The sequence below is a fragment of the Cordyceps fumosorosea genome, assembly GCF_001636725.1.
Source record: "Cordyceps fumosorosea ARSEF 2679 chromosome Unknown scaffold_55, whole genome shotgun sequence".
NCBI classification, from domain to species: Eukaryota; Fungi; Ascomycota; class Sordariomycetes; order Hypocreales; family Cordycipitaceae; genus Cordyceps; species Cordyceps fumosorosea.
Window position 1 is genome coordinate 13,701 of NW_017387355.1, and position 21,681 is coordinate 35,381.

Below are 21,681 nucleotides of genomic sequence, written 5' to 3' on the forward strand. Positions count from 1 at the left end.
GTAGACATGCTAGGCTTTCTTTCAAGCATCCTCGTCACATAAACGCCAAGTTTGGATGACAACATTAAGCCCTAGCTGGATTGAAATGGACGGCTGGTCTGCAAGTCTGCTCATTTGGCTCAAGGGAACAAGTGGGTGGCGCATCCTCGCGACAGCGAAAGAATTCAAGCTACGTAGCTTACGAGAGTCCAAATCACTCTTCCGTTTGGCAAGGTCTGACGCGGTTTGACGTACTGTACCGGTAGGTGCCTCTACTCCATGACGTGGAACATCTAGTGCACATGAGGGAGGGGAGCTTCACAGTGTAAGTCCTAATGCAAGAGTCAATCGTAGCGGCCCCAGGCACAGGCACGGTGATCGTAGATTTGGATTCGAAGGTGAGGTTCTTTAGGATGCAATTCCAGCCCTGCAATGTGGTGGTCCCTTATCTCTATGAGAATTATCAAGGCAAAGCGTCGCAAGAGCACGGAGACATGAAAAAAAAGCGTAGGTGTGCAAAGCTTGGACAGCCAATCAGTACGTAGTATTTAGATACAAGGCAAAGCTAGGCAGCAGCGAAAATTCTGGCGCGCATCTCTGGCTTGATGCTAGCCGCATCTGCGCTCTCGTGAACAAGCCCTGCGTCAAAGCTTGGACGGCTACGCTCCAAGCTTGAGTCGCTGATGCCTAATCGATCTCGCATCTAGTTACGTTTTAGCGCCGAGGCTAGGCCAGTCGAAGAGATGGTGGTTGCTATGTAGTGGCTGTGCAATGTGCAGTGGCTGTGCCATGTCTCTCATGTTGCTTCCCAAATGAGGCCGCACCAGATGAGGCGCCAACTGCGCACGAGGAAATGCGCACGAGGAAATGCGCACGCAAGATTGCCCTAAATGAGGCCGCAAATATGAGGCCAACTGGGGCGCTGACTGCGTACGAGGAAATGCGCACGCAATATTGCTCTTTAAATGAGGCCGCACCAGATGAGGTGCCAACTACGTACGAGGAAATGCGTACGCAATTGTCCAAATGAGGCCACACCAAAGGCGCTGACTGCGTACGAGGAAATGCGTACGCAAGATTGCCCTAAATGAGGCCGCAGGGCGCTGACTGCGTACGAGGAAATGCGCACGCAATATTGCTCTTCAATGAGGCCGCACCAGATGAGGCGCCAACTACGTACGAGGAAATGCGTACGCAACATTGCTGTCCAACTGAGGCTGCACCAGATGAGGCATGCGACGTACCAGGACATAGCACATGCTGGGATCTATAATGTGGAGGGTTCCGGGGCTAGAGGGCTCTGGGCTGCTAAGAATAATGCTTGGAACCATTCCAGCTTCGGAGCTTTTAAAAATAATGGCTGGAGCTTGGAGCGTTCCGGCCTCGTACACACCATGTGTTCCGTCCTGAGCATGCGTTATACCAAGATGAGCCAAACAGCATATATTGAATAATTGTATTTGCCGTCCATGATTGTTCGTTTTAGCACCACATCCTGCAAGATCCATTCATCAAACGCCGGATCTGTGGGCTCCGCCACTGCAGGCGCATCTTCATTAAACGAAAACGACAATTCGAAGCAACGCTGATAGTCTGGTTTCGCGGCTACAAACAATTTCATTGCTATCTCATTTTGTATCTGTTTTCGATGCGATGCGCTCAATTTACAACCAGCTCGGCAAAGGCGAGACTATCCGAGTCCTAAAAACAGCTAGGGCAGCCGCCCAGAGCGATCAGCTTTGCGGAAGCTTGCAAGTCGTCAAGTTACAAGAGCGGCCAAAGTACCAAGCTTTATCCTACGTTTGGGGCCCTCCAGAGCAAAATGATCCCATTATACTGATTGACAATTGTCCTTTCCAAATTAGGGCATCCTTATTTCAAGCACTTTCAAAGCTTACGACCCAGGCCTCGACAGCCACTCTGTGGGTTGATCAGATCTGCATCAACCAACTGGACATTAACTGGCTAGCTTAGAGGCGATTCCCTAAGTGTTCAGCGTCCTATCTACAGCGGCTAAAGCGGCGCCTATTATTAGCGACACGATTATTATATGTGGTTTTACTACAGAGCTAGATATAGTGCGGGTGTCCTTAGTCGTTACTTAATCGGCTAGTGGCTAACGCAAATCAGATCGTAGCCCTAACTACTATTATATTAGGTTTCCATTTTATTCTATTAGACGGAGACTTCCCGCTGACATAGAACGAAATGTTACCTCGCTATATATCAGTGCATTCTATCATCTCCTTTCAATATACCTCCTATTTTAGATAATAGAAGAGGAAGTGTTTAATTATTTCACATTTAAGTTCATAAGCACATTAGCTTAACGGTACCGCCCTTATCTGGTGGAGGTATCTATTTAGCCTAATTATATAGGTCCTAAGCTAAGCCAGAATAGTCCGTTTATTCTATAGTAGGTCTTCGTATAGTGCTCTTATGTGTTCGCCTGGTAAGGCTGTGTTAATGCTTTTCGAGTATTTCCCCACGTTCTCTAGGATATGCCTTTCTGCCCTAAGCTTTCTCTTCTTAATATTAAAGGTGGTGGAGAGCATCTTTAGGAATTATTGTTTAGGTCGCGCTCCTTCTCGAGTAGCATCCTTCGCTTTTCTCTTCGCTATATTAAGGAGCTTATCGTCACTCTCTGTCGGCTTCTAGGTAATTAAAATGGAAATTCTATTTTCTTATTAATCCTATATTAAGTTATATATATAATAGATAAATTCTTATCCTGACTGCTGGTGTAGATTCTTTAATGATTACACCGTAGCTTTATTTCTTATTAGGATCGATACGCGCTTATAACCACTCGGTATATGCCACAGCACATACGCTATAGTGTTACGAACGCTGCGGCAGCAGGGGCTAGAGGTCAGGATGACCAGGAAGAGGACCTGCGGGCAGCCTAGTTAGGACGCGGGGTCACGTGACCTCGCGGGCGACCGAAGAGATCGAGGTTCGATCGGGGCGGTCGCGGGCGACGCGACCGAACCATCGACCGGGTCGATCGGAGGTCTACAGTAGAGAGGTAGACGGGTACTTAAGGAGGAGGTATTCCCGTAGCTAGGTAGTCTAGATCTCTACTGATCAATCTAAGCAATAGTTTCACTATTGAGAGTTCTACTCTTGACGAGACCTTACGAAGATACTGCTCATTGCTACTCTGTAGCATTCAACCCGACTCACTACCTAAGAAACAGACAACTGTGGATTAGGATTAAGCCATCGTTACATATAGCCGCCAACGCTCCTAAATATAGGCTCTACTCTACTCTTAGCCTAAGCGTAAATAAGAAGGTCTCTTATTATATATTATATTATATTATACTTAAACATTAAATCACTCCGCCTACCCTAACTACCCTATTACGCGCGGAGCTGCTTGTGGCTATAATGGCTTCTCCTGCTAAAGGACCACCTTCCACTATACCATTTAACACGGCTCTAATCCGCTCTCTCTATGGCTCGATTATAAATAGTTAAATAGATTCTAGCTCCTCCGCCGGCACACCTCGTAACTTACGCGTTACTTAGTATAGAGGCGATCAGAACGCGGGGTATAATTTCTTTATACGCTCTGTTACTTAGCGTAACGGGTTAGTGTTAGGCAACGAGTGTATTACTAACCACATTTTAATCACCCTCTTCTAAAGTCTCTCTCTAGCGCTTACTAGACTGGCCTCCGCCTCTGCCACTATAGTCGCGACCGTAAGGAATGTCCTAATAATCGCTTATACGCCCGCTTTCTAAACCCGGTTAATAGGCCTAACTAATTTATCCTAATATACGTGTATCTATACACTTAACGTATAGTCAACTAGTAGAACCACTATAGATGTAAATAGTTATCTTACTGTCGTAGAAGAAAGTCCTCTTAGTCGTTTTAGTTCTATAGCTACTTTAAGCCCTTTTGTCGATGCTTATGCGATGTGCTGCTTATACTTAAGGCGTGAGTCTATAATGACGCCTAGAATCTTAATGTGATTTTTTAGCATTACTACCTGCCCCCGGATTATAACTAGGGCTACGTCGGCTTTTCGTGCGTTATAGGTAAAGTAGATAATAGCCGTTTTGTCTATTTTAAACGTCGCGCCGCTTCTCTTTTCCTAGTCTAGCGCCTCTTCTATAATAGCCTTGATCTTATCTCGGTTGCTATATGCCGTCGGGCTAGTGACCTAGGCTGTGAAGTCGTCTACGAAAGCTATGGCTCCGCTATTGGTATTAATGCGTCTCTATACTAGATCGGCATTAAAGAAAATGTAGTAAATCAGTGAAAGCGGCGACCCTTAAGGCAGCCCTACTTAATATAGCGTTTAGGTTTTAGACAAGTGTCTATTAACTAAAATCAAGGCTATACGGTTAGAATAGAATGACCTAATCCATCGCACTAGCTTTTTAGGTATTCCTCTGGCTCTTATCCTTTGTAATAATCGTTCCTTATACACGCCGTTATACGCTCCTTTTACGTTAAAGCTTATTAGGCTAATAACCCGTCTTCCCCTCTATATATTATATATCTGCTCTTATAAAAGTAATAATGCCTACTCCGCCGAACGTTACTTATAGGCTCTAAAATGGTTAGTGGGTAATACTCCACTAACGTTTTGCGTACGGAGACGGTTTCGCCCTTAGTGTTAGCGTATAAACCGCTTCTAGTATAACGGTCATTAGTCTGTCTATGTTTTATTGTACTGTTCCTTCTGTTAGCAGCTTCCTTAGTTCCTCCTTAATCCTTCTATTAATTTTCTTCTAAGGTGCGTTCTTAAATAAGAGCCGCCTAGGTTACTCTATGGCAGGAACCGTCGCGTTAAACACCGTGTTAATCGTGCGGTGGTTAGAGCTATGATCTGTCTTATAGAGCCCACACTAGACTACCCCATTAGCTAATTCATTAGACGTAAGTACTAGGTCGATTGTGGATTTATGTTCCCTGCCTTACTATGTTTTTATGCCCCGCGGCAGCAAACTGTGTAAGGAGAGTTCGTTTATTAAATCAATAATTGCGTCCCCTTTACCCTACCTTACTAGGGATATGTCGTCTCCTCCCTATAATTGATTATATTAATTGAAGTCGCCTATGATCACCATATCCACTAGGCCTCCTTCCTTCCGCCTTACCTCCCGTATTATGCAGCGAAGCCTGTCGCACGTGTCGGCCAGTGCTTGCGCATTAAGCCCCTCCACGTATATAGAGGCTACCAGAAGAACCTACTCTGAGATGCCGACGTGGGTGATGTCCATTGGGTGGTAGGAGTTTTGGGTGCCAGGTCATTTATGTGCTAGGAACAAGTAGGGCTAGGATAAATACAGTGCTGTTTGATTCGTGCTAGGAGCGTATGGTGCTAGTCAGTGTGTGCTAGGGCGTGCATGCCATCACTAACGACGGATGGGATCTGGGGTGGTCTGGCACCTTTGGGCTGGGCTACAGTGGGTGCTGGGTCTAGCGTACCAGCACACGGAATAGCATAGCCCAAAGGTGCTGGCCTGTATGGGTGCCAGCACAAAATTTTGGTTAGCGTGGCCATGGCCACTGGCTGCGCTGTCCTATTGAGGATAGCGCCTGTCGTGGACATCCACCCGTGGGCAGCCTCCGCCTTTGATAGTCGTGGCAGGATTGACGTCCTCCTCCGTGGACAGCCGCCCACGGCTAGCCCCAACCATGGATGCCCGCCGCGTGCTGGCCACAATGGATGGACAAGGAACGATGGCGCTGGCGTGGGGTAGTTGTGAACGGACAGGCGCGACTCTTAGTAGGACAGCGCAGCCAGTGGATGACCTGCAGGTGGGGGCATCCTTACCACTGCTCACCAGCAACTATCACGACGTTGACATCCTAGTTTGTTCGGCTGCGCTATGAGTTACCAATAGCGCCCTGAGGCGAGATTGCTGAGGCAAGTCCTTCCCGTCCGAGCCCCGTGACAAACTGTATATGCAACTTCGTCTAGGGGTAACCCATCTCTTGAAACACTATTCTGTTCTACTAACCACAGCCTGACCGTGAATAAAGTCTGAATTAATGCTAATGTACAAGATAGGCCGTGCGTAGGACACATATTAATATCGTTGACCTGATCGAATGGGGACGAAGTAGTCGTGAAGATCAGGTTCAGTGCTTCGGCACTGTGGAAGAGCTGCGAGCCTACACTAAAAAGACAGGAAAAGTATTACGTAATACTTTCAATCAAGCCGATGGCAATGTTGTTTTACGGCATCTACTTCGGGAAATATTTCGTGGGGGCTTGTAAACCGAATAAAAACAATTTCTGTATTGCGATTTGACCCAAAATGCCACTGTTGTTTGTACATTGATGTTGGCGCCGTGGCCAAGTAGCAGGTCAGGAATATCTAGGCTTAAGATGGATGACAGATAACCCTGAATAGATGCAGAACCAATGATAAGTGGTCATGGTTGTGTCCGCAAAACCGAGCAGGTAAACATATAACCTCCCGACTCGCCACTGTCCAGTAACAGGTGCGGGTTTCAAACACAGGCCGAACTGGTAACTTATGAATCAATCTTTGGTGTGCTTGCCTGACGGCGTAGCCAGAACGACGCGAAAAGATGGTCAGAGGCCGTGTTTCTGCACATTTGAAGCCCTACAAAGACTGGAATATGAATATGCATACCGGAAGGGTAGACTTAGAGACCTCGCTTCGCGTCAAAGCAACCGGCGGCCCTCTGGAAGGTTTGCCGAGGCGTCCACTGATGCGGTGAATCAGCTGCATCTTGTGGGACTAATCCTTTCGCAGCTGGCGAAACAAGAAAACACGCTGCTTTCCCAGTCTGAGGCTGAGCCTGATATGAGGTGCATAAAAGAGAAGATGAAACTGGAAACAGCAGAAATTCTACGGACAATTCTATGAAGTAGAATGCATGTGGTTGATCCAGTCGGGCGAGCCAAGCTAGCTCCAAATATCTTTGCTATTATTAACAATGTAAAAGCGTTTATTATATTAATACATATAGTATCAATAATCACTGTAGTATTAATAAATAGAACTGCTCCGCCAAGAGACCTGGGAAAGAGCGGGTTTGGACTCGTGGCTACGTGCCACTAAAGTACGTGTCCGACAAAGCTCGCAGCGCCAGCGTCTGTCCTGCGTATGCACGTCTTAAGTTGTTTGCCCTCTTACTTGCCCCAGCCTCTATACTCGCACCGGTAAAGTGTGCGACACATCTAATCTTCAATAGCACACCGTGGGCCCGGTTGTGGTGTATCGCGTTCTCGGGTCGAGTGCAGAACTGTATGTACATGCCTAACAGCCAGGACGTGATGGCTGCCGATTGGAAGGCAGTATGATTGAGCTGTGACTAGCTGGAATCTTCTCAGAGTTATATTGGCAATGATGCATGTGTCGTGGTTTTGCGTCTGGTCTATTGCCATGATGAGTCCCCGTCATTGTCATTGGCCATCGGGTTGTCGTCGCCGTCTTTGTCGTCGTCGCCGTCGTTGAGCGAGGTCATCAATACAATCTACCAACCAAGCCCAGCAAGTGCAAAATTGTGATCTGATTTTTTGCTTCAATACGTGCTGCGCGAGACGGATTGAGGAATCTCGGCTGCTGCAGCGACGTGAAGCTTTTTTCTCCGAAGATAGCATTATTTCCCCAAATACCGCTCAAAAACCAAGCTTCTCCGGTAGTAGAATTAGTGAGCTGATCAGTTTGAATAAGATCTGGTGGATTTGGGGTATTTGTTGGATGATGCTGCAACGGGTTGACCTGGGACGCTGTAAGAGGGTCAGGCTCAGATCGACCTTAATAGACCCCGGATGATAACATATTAATGAGACGCACAAGTGCACCTGTTGTGAAGGACAACTTGGAACGACCTGTTTTGTTGCCCCTAGTTCCCTAGATCAGTGTCAGCTTGCGCTGAGAGTGTAAAAATTATTGACCTCATACAAGGTACTTCGACATGTTCAAACAGTACTTATATAAAGAACAACTCCATGACAATGTACACAGTGCCACGTGGTCTTCGTGTACGTTGTGGGTAATTCTGCCACAGGAAATATGGACCTTGTTCGCCAGCAAAATGCAGAGTATGCGAAGTATGCCTTATTATGATTCTGCATTTGTTTTCCCAAATGCTGTGTGAATAAAAAAGAGGGAAAATAGAAGGTTTCTGGAGCCCTTTCCATCCGCTGAAAGGATCTGGCAAGGTTTGCCGAGAGCGAGGCACCAGATGCGATTCCTCAAAAGTGTTGCTCGCCGCAGAATCAAGCTTTTTGCTCAGCCAGCCGATCCAGAAGTACCCACATTGGGACCTAACTTAGTTTGGAGCAAGTTTTGCTGAAACCGAGCAAGATAGTGCCACACATCCTGGTCATGTTTCGGTGTTTGACCTCTTTATAAGATGGACGCCCTCCCCCCAAGTGCTTCTTCTCTCACCTTTCTCTTTCTACCTTTAAGTCCCGTTCAAATTGACCACTTCTTATCATACCGCTTGGAGCAGATTTGGTCAGGTTCTGGACACATCTGCGCCACCTGAACAACACGGGTTACACAACAACCCCCACCACCAAAAAAAAACAAACCAAACAGTAAACCGACGGTTTCTCTGAGAGAAGCAAGCGAATTCAGTCACTCATTTCCTCTACACCCTGCTTCTGCAGCGTAATTTTTGTCCATGGGTCAAGGAAAGCGGCGGCAGGAGGAGCAGCAGGAGCGTCTGCAGGGTCACGTCTCTGGACAGGCGAACAAGCCCTTGACGGCGCCCGCGCATGCTTTGAGCTACGGTGATGTCGAAAAAGAGCTTCAAGTCAACCACGAGGTTGGCTTGACTCCAGAGGAGGCCAAGAACCTCCTGGAAGTCTATGGGCGCAACGAGTTTGGCGAGCAAGAGGGCGTCCAGCCGCTCAAGATCTTGATTGGGCAAATTGCCAACGCGCTGACTTTAGTAAGCTGATTCCCTGTAGTTTGCTGTCGAAAGCTTTGATCCCATCTATCCTCTTATCTTTGTCGCATTCTTCTCCGCATTAGTTCCGGTGGTCAGGCGGAGTGCCGATATGCACGCAGCCCAACCCGACGGCAGACTTTGCCGTTTGCCGACATTGCGTGTTGAAACCCGACGGCCGGGTGCTGCTCAATGGGAGAAGAAAACCAGTCATACGACCTTAAAACTCTTCAGTTTTTACTCATTGATGGTCTGGTGACGCGCCGAAATGCACAGAGCGGAGCAGCCCAACCGGGCGCCGATTTGGCCGTTTGCTCACCATGCGTGTTGAAAGCCGAGAACTGTATGCTGCGGGAGGGCAAGGGAGAACCAACCAGACGCCTGTTCGCAGCCTCGAGTTGATGAAGAGCAATTTCAGCAAGAGGAACAAGATGCAAAAACTATGAAGGCTTGAGAGAGTTTACTCAACTCGAACAGCCCTGGCTAACCAACCATTCTTCCAGGTCCTCATCCTCGCCATGATCGCCTCGTTTGCTATCCAGTCCTGGATTGAAGGCGGCGTTATCACCGCCGTTATCGTCCTCAATATCGTTGTCGGATTTCTGCAGGAGTTCAAGGCCGCCAAGACGATGGACTCGCTGCGCTCCCTTAGCTCGCCGACCGCACAGGCCGTTCGCGCTGGCGCCAATCGGACCGTCGCCACCGCCGAGATCGTGCCCGGCGACGTTGTTGAGCTTAAGACGGGTGACACGGTTCCCGCCGACGTGCGCCTCGTCGAGGTCGTCAACTTTGAGACCAACGAGGCCCTGCTCACCGGCGAGTCGCTACCTGTCCGCAAGGAGACGGCCACCAGGTTTGCGGCCGATACAGGTCCGGGAGACCGGCTCAATGTCGCGTACTCGTCGTCGACTGTCACCAAGGGTCGCGCGGTCGGCATCGTGTTCGCGACGGGCATGTTCACCGAGATTGGCCAGATCGCGGTCGCGCTCCGTGGCAAGAGCTCGCGCCGTCGCCAGCCCAAGAAGAGGCGCGAGGACGGCTCCGCCAGCTTCCACCGTTGGGTCGAGGCCTGGGGTCTCACCTTCTCGGACGCCGTTGGCCGCTTCTTGGGCGTCAACGTCGGCACGCCCCTCCAGCGCAAGCTCTCCAAGCTCGCCCTACTGCTTCTCGGCACTGCCATCGTCTGCGCCATTATTGTCCTCGGCGCCAACAGCTTCAGCAACAGCCAGGAGGTCATCATTTACGCTGTCGCCACCGGCTTGTCCATGATCCCGGCCTCGCTCATCGTCGTCCTCACCATCACCATGGCCGCCGGCACCAAGCGCATGGTTCAGCGCCACGTCATTGTCCGCAACCTCAAGTCCCTCGAGGCCCTCGGCGCGGTTTCTAGTAAGCGTATCATATCCCCCACTCAAGAATGACGGCTTAACTTGCCACCAGATATTTGCTCGGACAAGACCGGAACCCTCACTCAGGGTAATATGATTGTCAAGAAGGCCTGGATCCCAGGCCGGGGCACCCTCTCGGTTGGCACCACCAGCGAGCCCTTCAACCCCACGGTTGGCACTATTGGCCTGACGCCCAAACAGCCTAAAGACATCAAGTTCAGTGCTGAGAACTCTGAAGGTGATGCCGTCGACACTACCCAACTGCCCACCGAAGATGTGACTGTCTGTGAGTATCTCAATGTTGCCTCCCTCGCCAACCTAGCTACCGTCCAGCAGGTAGAGGGAGAGTGGCAAGTCCGTGGCGATCCCACTGAAATCGCTATCCAAGTCTTTGCCTCACGCCTCAACCGGAACCATCTGCGTCTCTGCCATGGCAAAGACGCCAAATGGGCTGAGGTCGCCGAATTTCCCTTCGACTCTGATGTCAAGAAGATGTCTGTCATCATGGAGCACAAGCCCACCGGCAAGCAGCACCTCTTCACAAAAGGCGCCGTCGAGCGCGTTCTCCCCTCTTGCCCGCGGTACGTCGACGGCGACGAGGTCAAGGAGCTTACCAAAGACGCGAAGGAAGACACGCTCCGCAATATGGAAGCCCTCGCTCGTCTCGGTCTCCGTGTTCTGGCGCTTGCCAGTCGAACTGACATTCCTCACATCAGTCACAACGAGGCCGAGCTTGAGCGTGGCACCTTTGAGAAGGATCTTGTCTTCCGCGGTCTCATCGGTCTCTATGATCCTCCCCGTCCCGAGTCTGGCCCGTCTGTCCGCAAATGCCATGAAGCTGGCATCAGTGTCCACATGCTGACTGGTGACCATCCAGAGACTGCTCGGGCCATTGCGCTGGAGGTCGGCATCCTGCCGTCGCGCATGTCGCAAGTCGCTGCTGACGTTGCTCGTACTATGGTCATGGCTGCTTCTGACTTTGACAAACTAACCGATCAGGAAATTGACACCCTCCCCATCTTGCCTCTTGTTGTTGCTCGCTGCGCGCCCCAGACCAAGGTCCGGATGATTGAAGCCCTCCACCGACGTAGGGCCTTTGTTGCGATGACTGGTGATGGTGTTAACGACTCGCCTTCCCTGAAGCGTGCCGATGTGGGCATTGCCATGGGACAGGCCGGATCTGACGTCGCTAAGGAAGCATCGGACATCGTCCTTACCGACGACAACTTCGCTTCTATTCTCAACGCCGTCGAGGAAGGCCGCCGCATGTTTGACAACATCCAAAAGTTCATTCTGCACGTCTTGGCCGAGAACATTGCCCAGGCTTGCACCCTTCTCATCGGCCTTGCGTTCAAGGATTCTCGTGGCATCTCGGTCTTCCCACTTGCCCCTGTTCAGATTCTCTGGGTCATTATGATCACCTCGGGCATGCCCGACATGGGTCTCGGCTTTGAGATTGCCGCGCCCGACATCATGCAACGCCCGCCCCAGAACCTCAAGCAGGGTGTCTTCACGCCGGAGCTGCTCATCGACATGGTCGTCTACGGCCTTTGGATGGCAGCGCTCTGCATCTGCTCGTTCATCATCGTACTCTACGGATTCGGCCGCGGCGCCGCCGACCTCGGCGACGACTGCAACAACAACTACAACGAGAGCTGCAAGGTCGTCTTCCGCGCGCGCGCCACCACCTTTGCCTGCCTGACCTGGTTCGCGCTTTTCCTCGCCTGGGAGATAGTCAACCTGCGACGCAGCTTCTTCCGCATGCAGCCCAAGAGCAAGCGCTACTTTACGCAGTGGATCTTGGACATTTGGCGCAACAAGTTCCTGTTCTGGTCCATCATCGCCGGCTTCGTCACGATGTTCCCGATCATCTACATCCCCGTCATCAACACCGTCATCTTCAAGCACGCCCCCATCTCGTGGGAGTGGGCGATTGTTTTCATCGAGGCCTTCCTCTTCTTCCTCGGTATCGAGACGTGGAAGTGGGCGAAGCGCGTCTACTTCCGCTGCCAGGCGCGCAAGAAGACGGCTGACCGTAAATGCGGCGATATTGAGGAGCGTGCCTTTGGCCATTACTTCCGCTCTAATACGCACAGCTCGGCGGGCAGCAACGACGAGGGCGCATTCGAGAAGAAGCACAGCAAGAATGTCGGAGCTCAATAACACAAGTCCTTCGGTCCTTTCGTCTCGCGACTGAGATGAGATAGTGGAGGTTATGAATTCCTTTGGTGTACGACCAAAAGAAGCCCAAGTATTGTGTTTTGATCTTGCATTGCATTCCCACCCCAAGTTTGTCATGTATTTGTTTTTCTGTTGTTTTAGATTCGCATAGTCTGTGCGCTTTTATTCAAGCAGAGCCCCCAAAAATTGCTTTACTCAATGTGTTCACACACAGCTTGGAGAGGACTGGTCTTTGGGCATGAGAAAAAAAAAGTGCGCTGTTAGAGCGAAAGGTTTTTTTCTATCAACGTTTTTGTAGAGCTCTGCGGTGACGAGCCGCAAATATACTAGAGCAGATATGAGATGTCTCTTTAACAGTAAGCCGCGTAGAATGTATGGCTAATTATTCTAATTATTAAATGAATTTTGGAGCGTTTTGAGATTTTGTGATGAACGAATCTTATTAGTCTGGTATTATAGGTTGCGACAATTGTCACAAGGCGGAATTCAATTGACTCACAGCCACAATAAGCCTTAAAATGGCTCGTGCTGGCCAGTTAGAGCAAGGACTGTGTTTTCAGACATGACGAAGTTGCAGTAGTCCAATGTCTAATATTGGATCTTGATTTCATGCACATCTAAATAAGACAACGAAAGTACGTACCAAAGCGCAATGAACAAAGCCAGGCAACTATCGAGAGCCATGTACAGAGAAGCAAAAAGAGGACGCTACCATCAACCCAGTAAGAGGGCACATCGCAGGGGGCGGGAACTCAAGATCCGAGCGGCTCCACGTTAAATGGAATTGGCTTGCCCGTGTGCGGACAAATGTTGGCGCGGACCTTGATGTTGGCGCCGCTCTGCATCAACAGCGACACACCCGCCTCGAAGCGCCTCTCGACCGCGAGATGCAATGGCGTCCAGCCGACATGATCGTGGGCATCAATGTCAAAGGTGTTCCTCTCACGCTTGTTCCAGTGCTCGAGCAGCGTCCGGAGGACCTCGAGCCGACGATACAGAACAGCCCAATGCAGCGGTGACCGCCCTTCCTTGTCAAGCACGCCAATGCGGGCGCCATGAGCCAGCAGCATCCGCACGACGGGCTCATTGTCCTGGATGGCCCCGTGGAAGAGTGGCGTCCGGCCATTGCTGTCCAGACAGCTGATGCCCTCCGTGTCGTGCCGTAGCAGCATACCAAGGATGCGCTCGTTTCCGCTCTGCACCGCGATATGAATGGTACTTATCCATCCTTTGCCACATTGTGCACTATCATCCTCGTTTTCATTGGCAGCGCCCTCCAACTCGACGCTAAGGCTTGCATCAACAGCGGCAGTCGGCATATCAATGACAGCACTGCGCCGCGAGCTCGGTCGAGCCACGCTGCTCACAGACAACACCGGCCCTCCTTCGCTGGCCGGAGCCCCGCGCGACCGACCCGGCGATGACGACGACGAGGCATACGAAGCTGATACTGCAGCCTGGAGTGTGGGCAGGCCGGGGTACAATGCGTGCAACGGTGCAGAAAGGTCCTGATCGCACGACCAAGATCTGCCGGGCAGTTCAGTGGGTAGACTTGGCATATCTATGCAGGCATCGAAGTGGCTGTCAAAGCATATGTCCAGGCCAAGGCCATCGATCGAGACTGTGGCTGGCGTCATAGGTAACCCCCCAGGCCGCGTGGTCCCCAAGTCGATGCATCCGAATAAACTTGGTGACTGGGGTGCGCTAGAAATGGGCGGCGTAGAGGTGACCTGCGCCAGTGTGTTGGATGATGATGGCCACCGTGCATGATGGCTGGAGGGGCGGCTGTTGTTGGCAGACATTGCTGCTTGGTTCTGAACGTGCTTATCTGAAATACCGACCCAGAGACCGTCTTGGTCAGCGACGAGAATTATGGTGATACCGATAGTCACAGGAATGACCTACGACGAAACTTGCGTTGGGCGATGCGATTTTGAATCCGACGCCGTTCGACAGGATCGGTCGGGAGCTGCACAGTGACATCCATCATGCTTTGAGTACACAGACAGGTGACAATTTAACCAGTTGGCAAGAATTGTATTCTCTCAAGAGCGGGTCCCTGACGTGTTATGGTCTTGCAAAGGTTGGTACTTTCTCTTTCATTCCTTTAAATGGCAAGATATCGAGGTACTAACGTGCAGCAGACCCGCGTTTGTTGTAGGTACCTTGGCGGCAACGGGTAAACTCTGCCCCACGGCGGGATGGGCTGGGCAACTGGCAACTGCATCCACGCAAGGAACTCATCATGGACAGGACAGCAAGGCACCCACCCGTAAGCAATCGAAGATCTGGTGGCGTGCTCGCAGTGCCGAAGCAAACCAGGTCCTTAGGGTACGTTGGGGTCGAAAAATGTCTCCTTGACAGCTGGTCCGCGTTATCAAAACAGATTCTGCCCAAGCCCCCTCAAGCCACCGCGACAACCGCATACGTTTCCCCTCTTCCCTCCTGGTCCTTGTTATTCTCTAACGTGAGTTCAGATGCTCTGTCCTTTCTTCTCTTTCCCCGTGTCCGGCCATCCTTGGCGAATCTTCAGCCGCACCGGTTGTCCAACGCTCAGCTGGAGGAGTCTCTTAGCAACATTGGATCCACTGGCGGGTCCTGCTCGACAGCTGTGTTCGCCAACGGCGATGCGTTGTCGTCGTCGATGGCGGCGGGTAGGTTTTGGCTTCGGCCGAGGACTCGAAGTAGAACTGGGACGGGTGGTGTTTGGGAGCCTGCTAGTCTCTTCCCGCAATGAGTTTCCACGGGACTTATCGGCGGAGTGAAGAACGTTGGCCGGATCTCGGTAGCTTAGTGTATACGGGTATTGCTTCACGAATCGCATCTTGGTTTGGCCTTGTGTTTATAAATTGCGTCGCTTGGCGTTCAGTTAGTCCAATTTCCTTTCGCCGGAGTCGGTATGCTGTGCTTGTCATTGAGATGATGCCACAGGTCGTTCCGTGGGTTGAATGCTAAAGGGCGCCTGAGATCCAGTCATGCAAATATTGTGTTGCTGGCCCGCGCGACAATACATTACTGAATGAACGAAGAGACGCGCCTCTTCTACACTGCTTAGCCGTTTGTGTGGGGCTACGGCTGTAAATTTAGTGGACGTTAGGGTTGGCGCTGGCAGATTACTGCTGCCTTGTGAAGCCGCCGTACTTGTACACTAACAGATTATGCCTCCCTCAGGCTATGCCGACCACTGTGTTATGCTCTGCTTTGCCCTTGGCGTAGGTCCCTTCGTGCTACTCCAATGCGATTGTAGGCGTTCTTATGAGTTGCGGTGACTGGCTAGGGGGAATCAAGCGGCGGGGGTGGCCCAGGCAACACAGGTATTACATGGCCATAGCCTGTCATCTGTAGGGCAAAATTCGGGCGGGGGGAGGCCACGAAGGGGCACCCTCAGGGACGGAGACAGGTGAGCTCAGCTGAGGCTGGATGCGGTCATGGATTGGCACTGTAGCCTTGGCAGGTGAGAGCCAAGAAAGCCCATCAGCTCCCGGATGGGCGCAATGTTAATAAATCCCGGCTCAACAAACCAGTTCTAGATCTTGCCAAGAGCACTCCTAGGAGAACGGGCACAGGACTCGTGGCCGCTGCCAGTGTTGCATCAGAATTCATCAGTTCACAACGCCATGAGGCCATGTACAAGCATACTGAATACAAACAGCGGGACTGTGTCAAATAGTGCTGCGCTGTGTGGCCCGTGGCGCTCGGCGGCTAGCCTTGGCAAACAATCGGCGGCCCGAGCCCTGCCATTGAGGTTGTGTACCAGATGCGTCCAGATAGCTTTCCAAACCTTACTGGTCCTCAATACATTGAAAAGACCTGACCGGCCCTGTGTCCTCGCCCGCTCCCCTGACACCTGGTTCGTTACATTCAATTTTGCTGCCTTCATTCCAACAATGCAGACCTTCCGTCTTCTCTCTGCCTTGGCCCCGGCAACCCAATGGAGCATGATTTTGGCAAGCCCGCACTTGCGCGATAGCACAGGGCTACTTCTGGAAAGGGGCATGTCCTCTGGAAGAAAAGTCTGTGGATCAGAAAGTAAGAATCCAATTGATTCCATTCGCACTGCGCAGGAGGGTTGCCCCATCCCCCCAATTCTTGCATTTTTGATGGTAGTAGGTTAAAACTTTAGTCCTTGCTAACTGGTTTCTCGATAGCTGGTGCCTCCGGTCTCAAGACTAAATACTACTGTCAAGGAGATAAGCCTGTTTGCTGTCCAGACTCGACAAAGTCCCTCGAAAACGGAATTCCATGGGCTTGTATCCCACAAGAGGGAATCTGCTGTGGTCAGGGGGATTATTGCGTAAATAGTCTGTTCTGCGGGACGGGGAGAAGTGGTGTCAAGCGGTGCAAAGGCCCCAACATGGATTTACCGACAATAGAGGGGCGTACGCCAGAGCTTGAATTCGATCGGAGCGGTGTAGGTGATTATGGCAGGGACGATGAAAATGGCGGGATCGCAGTCAGACTCGGACGTGGGTTGTATGTCTGGGCCTTGTGCATTGCTGGTCTATCGGTAGCCATGCTAATATAGTGCGTATCTATCCATTTCAAATACGATATAGCGATATCAAAGAGAACATGGGCCACAAGTAGTCGATGATGCCCGCTCTCTTCAGATCGAGTCTCACCGCAGCACTTGACCAAATCACTACCAAGCTGTGTTGCCTCAGAGTCTGCGGCCGGCTACACAAACCTCCCCAATACCATTGTAGCTGTAGTAAGAATCTGTGCTTTGATTTGATTACACATGTCCTTTGATGCCGTAGCTTAGGCCCTACGTAAAAGTCGTGCCTGACGAGCTGTCAAAAGGATAAACGAACGTGCAGTCGTACTCGTTGAGTAACGGCGTTGTATCCATGTTCTCAGTAATTGCCACTGGGCTACTAATACTCTTCATGTCATCATACTGCGACTATGAAAGTGCCGTGCCGAGTAGCCTCTCTGTCAGATTCGATGACGCTGGCGGTATGCGGCCGTGGCTGCAACCACGTAGGCGCGTTGAGCAAACAGCTTCTATCTCCTGTATATACTTTTGCTGTCTTCCGTTTCCGTATGTGTACAGCCTCTCATTTCTGCTCTTGCTCCCGTTTTTTCCATAGCACAGGTTCTCGTGCGGTGCTTGTATTAATTGGCTAGCTTGAAGGCTATTCCTCAAGTGTTCAGCGTCCTATCTACAGCGGCTGAAGCGGCGCTTGTTATCAGCGACACGAATGTTGTATGTGATTATGAGGTACGAGCGAGTGTTGGTGTTTTAGTCGTTGTTCAATCGGCCAGTGGCCAACGCAAATTGGATCGTGGCCCTCACCGCTCTCATGTTGGGTTTCCACTTTGGTCCATGGACGAAGATTTTCCCTCGACATAGAATGAAATGTTGCCTTTCTGTGTATCTGTGCATTCTGTCATCTCCTTTCGATGTGCCTCCCATCTCGAGCAGCGGAAGAGTAAATGCTTAATTGGTTCGCGTTCGAGTTCGCACGTACATTGGCTTGACGACACCACTCTGATCTGGTGCAGGTATCCATGTAGCCTGATTATGTAGGTCCTAAGCTGAGCCAACACTGCCCGTCCATTCCATGGTCACTTCTCATAGAGTGCTCTCGTTTGTTCGCCTGGCAAGGCTGTGTCAATGCTTTCAAGTATTTTCCCACGTTCTCTGGGATCTGTCTTTCTGCGTTGAGCGTTTTTTCTTCTCAATGTTGAAGGTGGTGGAGAGTCAGCGTGGCTAACAGTCCGAGCGACCCAGACTGGGCCTTGCGGTCTGTCGGTCTGGGTTTGTCGCTGCCTCCGGTCTGTCGGTCTTGGACGGTCTGGCTTCAGCAACCCGGTCGGTCTAGGTCTGACAGACCGATGCCGAGATTGAGCCGTCATTATATAGTCGCCTGAAGGTCATGTTTTTGGTTAAATTTTCTGAAGGAGGTAGCACTACTCAAACTGCACAATAATGCCTGATAATAATCCACACTAGCCAGCTAGACGCTACAACTAGGAAAGATATGGTGCTGGTGTAAAAGCATTCAGGTTAGAAGCTTGAGGACTGTAGCCCACATCCACGCGTGGAGACAGGAAGATAGGTGGGGACTCACCCAAGGTCAGTGGAGAGCATCCTCAGGAACCGTTGCCTCAGGTCGCGCCCCTTCTCGAGTAGCCTCCTTCGCTTTTCTCTCATCCTCGCTCTTTGGTGGCTTCCAGATAATGGAATTGGAGATTGCGTTTTCTTGTTGACCCCGTCACCACGGAGACTTCGCCGACTACCACGAGCGCTTCAGGCATGAAGACGCCGATCTCAACTCACAACCCACCTCTTCTACTGCAGGAAGATCCCCCGCATCTTTAGGCCTCGGATAACCCCCGAGCCTGAAGCCGCGACGCGGAGATACCTGGGTAGATCTTTCCAGACCTACGTAAAGCTTGCTGACTTCTATCATGCGAATATTAATAAGCGATACTAATAAATGGAAGGCGCTCTTAGTTGACGACTAAGAGACGAACTAACTCCCTAAGCAGCGCGAGCTGCTTGTAGAAACCTCGTTATTATTTCTTTTGTCATGTCGAAACACGTGTTAACACCCCCGGGGCACAAAAACCTAGCTGTAAAACAGCAAAGGTGGCTCTCCGCTGAGGGAAGCCACCTACAGTAAAACTGCTAATTGAGAAGAAGCAGTTCTACCTTGATTGGCGCGCAGCTGCTGCTAGAGGAGGATGTTTAGGTCAAGAAGCTGGTACGATTTAGCCCCTGGTGAGAACGTGGGCGCGTCCGGGCCCGTCACGCCAACCAAAACGGCGGCGGCACGTTCATCCGCAGAGCATAGCTAGCACGCCTCTTTGCTTACACCAAAGCTAGGACATAGACGTCAAATAAAGACAGAAAACAAAAACAAAGCAAGACAGTCCATCAATCAAGTTCATTGATTGACGTGTTGTGTAATCGAATGCGATAGCTTGAGTTGTGTTGACGCTAGTGGTCAATTAAGTCAACCCAGTTGAATTACGTTAAGTGGCGTGCAACCTTGGGCAAGTTCTTCCTTGCAAGGATCTGCTAGACACCACACTTGACGCTCCTTTCCCGGGTTATTCCTTTGCTCCTCATTCCTGACTGCTCCAGCGGCCCGCACTACAGATCTGCATGGTCCGAAACTCAACAGCTGCACATGCCCCTGACGGGTAATAGAGACGAATGAGTGCGCCTTCGAGCTGATGCCCGGCTAGATAGTGTTTTGCTCATGTTACACGTAGCAAAAGTAGTCACTGGCCAAGCACCTCCTGTGCCCCGCTAAGGGACTTTGAACAGCCGATAGCCGCTGGACGTTAAATACACACACAAAAACGTACTGACCGCCCTGAGTGGCAGGGGTTGATGCAAAAATATATGTTGCGTGTGACCATTGTCAGTATGAATTGCTGGAGCACTTGCTACATCCACTTTTACATGGGAGTTGATCGTCCAGCGAGAGAAGGTAGGACCTCCAGCTTAGTATCAGTGACAAGGCGAAATGCATGCACGCTGCTCAGCTGCATGAGCCACCTACGCATGCCAAGGCGCCAAGATTTCTCGTTCCAGCATCGCGATGAAGGTTTCGTACCCAGTGCGCTGAATAATTCCTTGGCAACACGCCAAACTATTGGAATGAAGGATTATCTGCCTGCCAAAGGTCCTCCAACAGAAGAACGGAAATATATCAAATGTTCCGGTACGCTGAGCCGGCTCCTTAGTTGGCCTTTCTCACCTCTAATTCTACAGAATATTTCGCCACGACATTCCTGAATCGCAACTAGTTCAGACCTATACCAGGCTATGGCCGCAATAGACTGTGCTGCAGCGGAACGAATAGAAACGTGGTACGGTCATGTGCAAACGATTTCAGATGCTATGCTGCTATTCGAGGCCTGTCGTCTGGGCATCCTTCCTCGGGTGCAACGAAGACTGTCAGTGAAAGAAAGACAGTCTATCCGTTCTGGCTCCGTATTTGTATGGGATGAGAGAGAGGCCAATATGAAAAGATGGACTGATGGCAAAATATGGAGTGCGAGTAAGGTCTCCAGTGGTTTTCTCAACTACAACGAAATGGAGCATAAACGAGACAATGGAAGCAACAACGCACCGAACTCAACCGAGCACAACGATCCTATCAACGATAGCGACCCTGACGGATACCGATACAAGATCGGTGGCCTGGTAAAGAAGTCAATCAGTATCATCACTGCCGTCGGACAGCATTTTCACCTTGTCGCCTACTATTCGGAGTCCTCAGGTGGACCACGAGAGCTTCCGCTGGTTTCTACTGATCAACGTCTGAGAAAAATACTTCCTTGCGAAAGGATGGACTTATCGTTCGACTCTGGTGCACAGAAACAAGCAGCTGCACCATATGTCCCCCAATTGGCGATGGAGGCACACAATGACCCTCAAGGCCAGCAGAAACCCATACTGCAATACGCGCAACCTGAAAGCGCCCGACGGTTATCTAGATAGCACCCATTCATTGCAATAGACAACGCTGTTTTCTGGCAGACACATCTTCTTCTGCACTCTATACGGCTCACTTCCATCCTTACCACAGAGTCGTTGATCACGCCGCTCCTCGCCCTTCTACGCGACATCGTGCTGTACTCCACTTAGCACTACTCCTTGACCTTCCATTACTACCGCCGTTGGATCACAATGTGGCACACATAGACACGGCAGCAACATTACGCGGCAAATGCATGGGGTCAATGATGCCTAAGCCGTAGCATCATGCGACTCCAAAACTCATCTAGATATGGAAAATGCTAGGCAGGTATGAAGATCTGTTAGCTAGGCATGGCTTTTACAAAGGTACAAACCTCGGCATTCTTTGTTTGGTTGATATTACTAAATGCTGACTGCAAGGAAAATTGGACAGCCAAGAGAATTCTCTATTATAGTGAGCCCTCTCGCTACGGTTGGGTCCAGATAGTGCCAAGAGAGAGAGTGTGACATGGTGAGGTTGCTAATGTACCAAGGGTAGGAAGCCACAGTACGGTCGACGCCCGAGCTTCGTTCTTAAGGCTGAGTGGTCCGAGTCAGCAGCACTATTGACAAAGCTTTTTGCTACACATTCCTCAAGATCAGGTTGCCAAAACAGCATCGGGGAATGAGTAATGAAATCCAGAAAGATGCAAGGTAGGTATGAGGACAGTGCTCATCAGCACAGAATGTCAGACACGGAGCTTAGTTGATACGCCGCTGCTGGAGACCTGCATTAGCAAAGAATCAGCAAT

General features: G+C 50.6%; 3 protein-coding genes across 3 annotated transcripts; 2 read left to right on the top strand and 1 right to left on the bottom strand.

Annotated features, from left to right (window-relative positions):
* Positions 1 to 8,611: 8,611 nt before the first annotated feature.
* Positions 8,612 to 12,429, top strand: ISF_09566 (ATPase, P-type, potassium/sodium efflux, fungal; the record flags this gene model as incomplete). Its single annotated transcript, XM_018853167.1, has 4 exons — positions 8,612 to 8,881; positions 9,113 to 9,221; positions 9,356 to 10,267; positions 10,319 to 12,429. 4 exons carry the CDS (start codon positions 8,612 to 8,614, stop codon positions 12,427 to 12,429), a joined length of 3,402 nt encoding a protein of 1,133 aa, XP_018699645.1.
* Positions 12,430 to 13,199: 770 nt separating this feature from the next.
* On the bottom strand, positions 13,200 to 13,766 carry ISF_09567 (ankyrin repeat protein; the record flags this gene model as incomplete). Its single annotated transcript, XM_018853168.1, has 1 exon — positions 13,200 to 13,766. The coding sequence occupies one exon, from the start codon at positions 13,764 to 13,766 to the stop codon at positions 13,200 to 13,202; it is 567 nt and encodes a 188-aa protein (XP_018699646.1).
* A 6,737-nt stretch (positions 13,767 to 20,503) lies between these two features.
* ISF_09568 (hypothetical protein) lies at positions 20,504 to 20,735 on the top strand (the record flags this gene model as incomplete). Its single annotated transcript, XM_018853169.1, has 2 exons — positions 20,504 to 20,614; positions 20,691 to 20,735. 2 exons carry the CDS (start codon positions 20,504 to 20,506, stop codon positions 20,733 to 20,735), a joined length of 156 nt encoding a protein of 51 aa, XP_018699647.1.
* Positions 20,736 to 21,681: the final 946 nt, after the last annotated feature.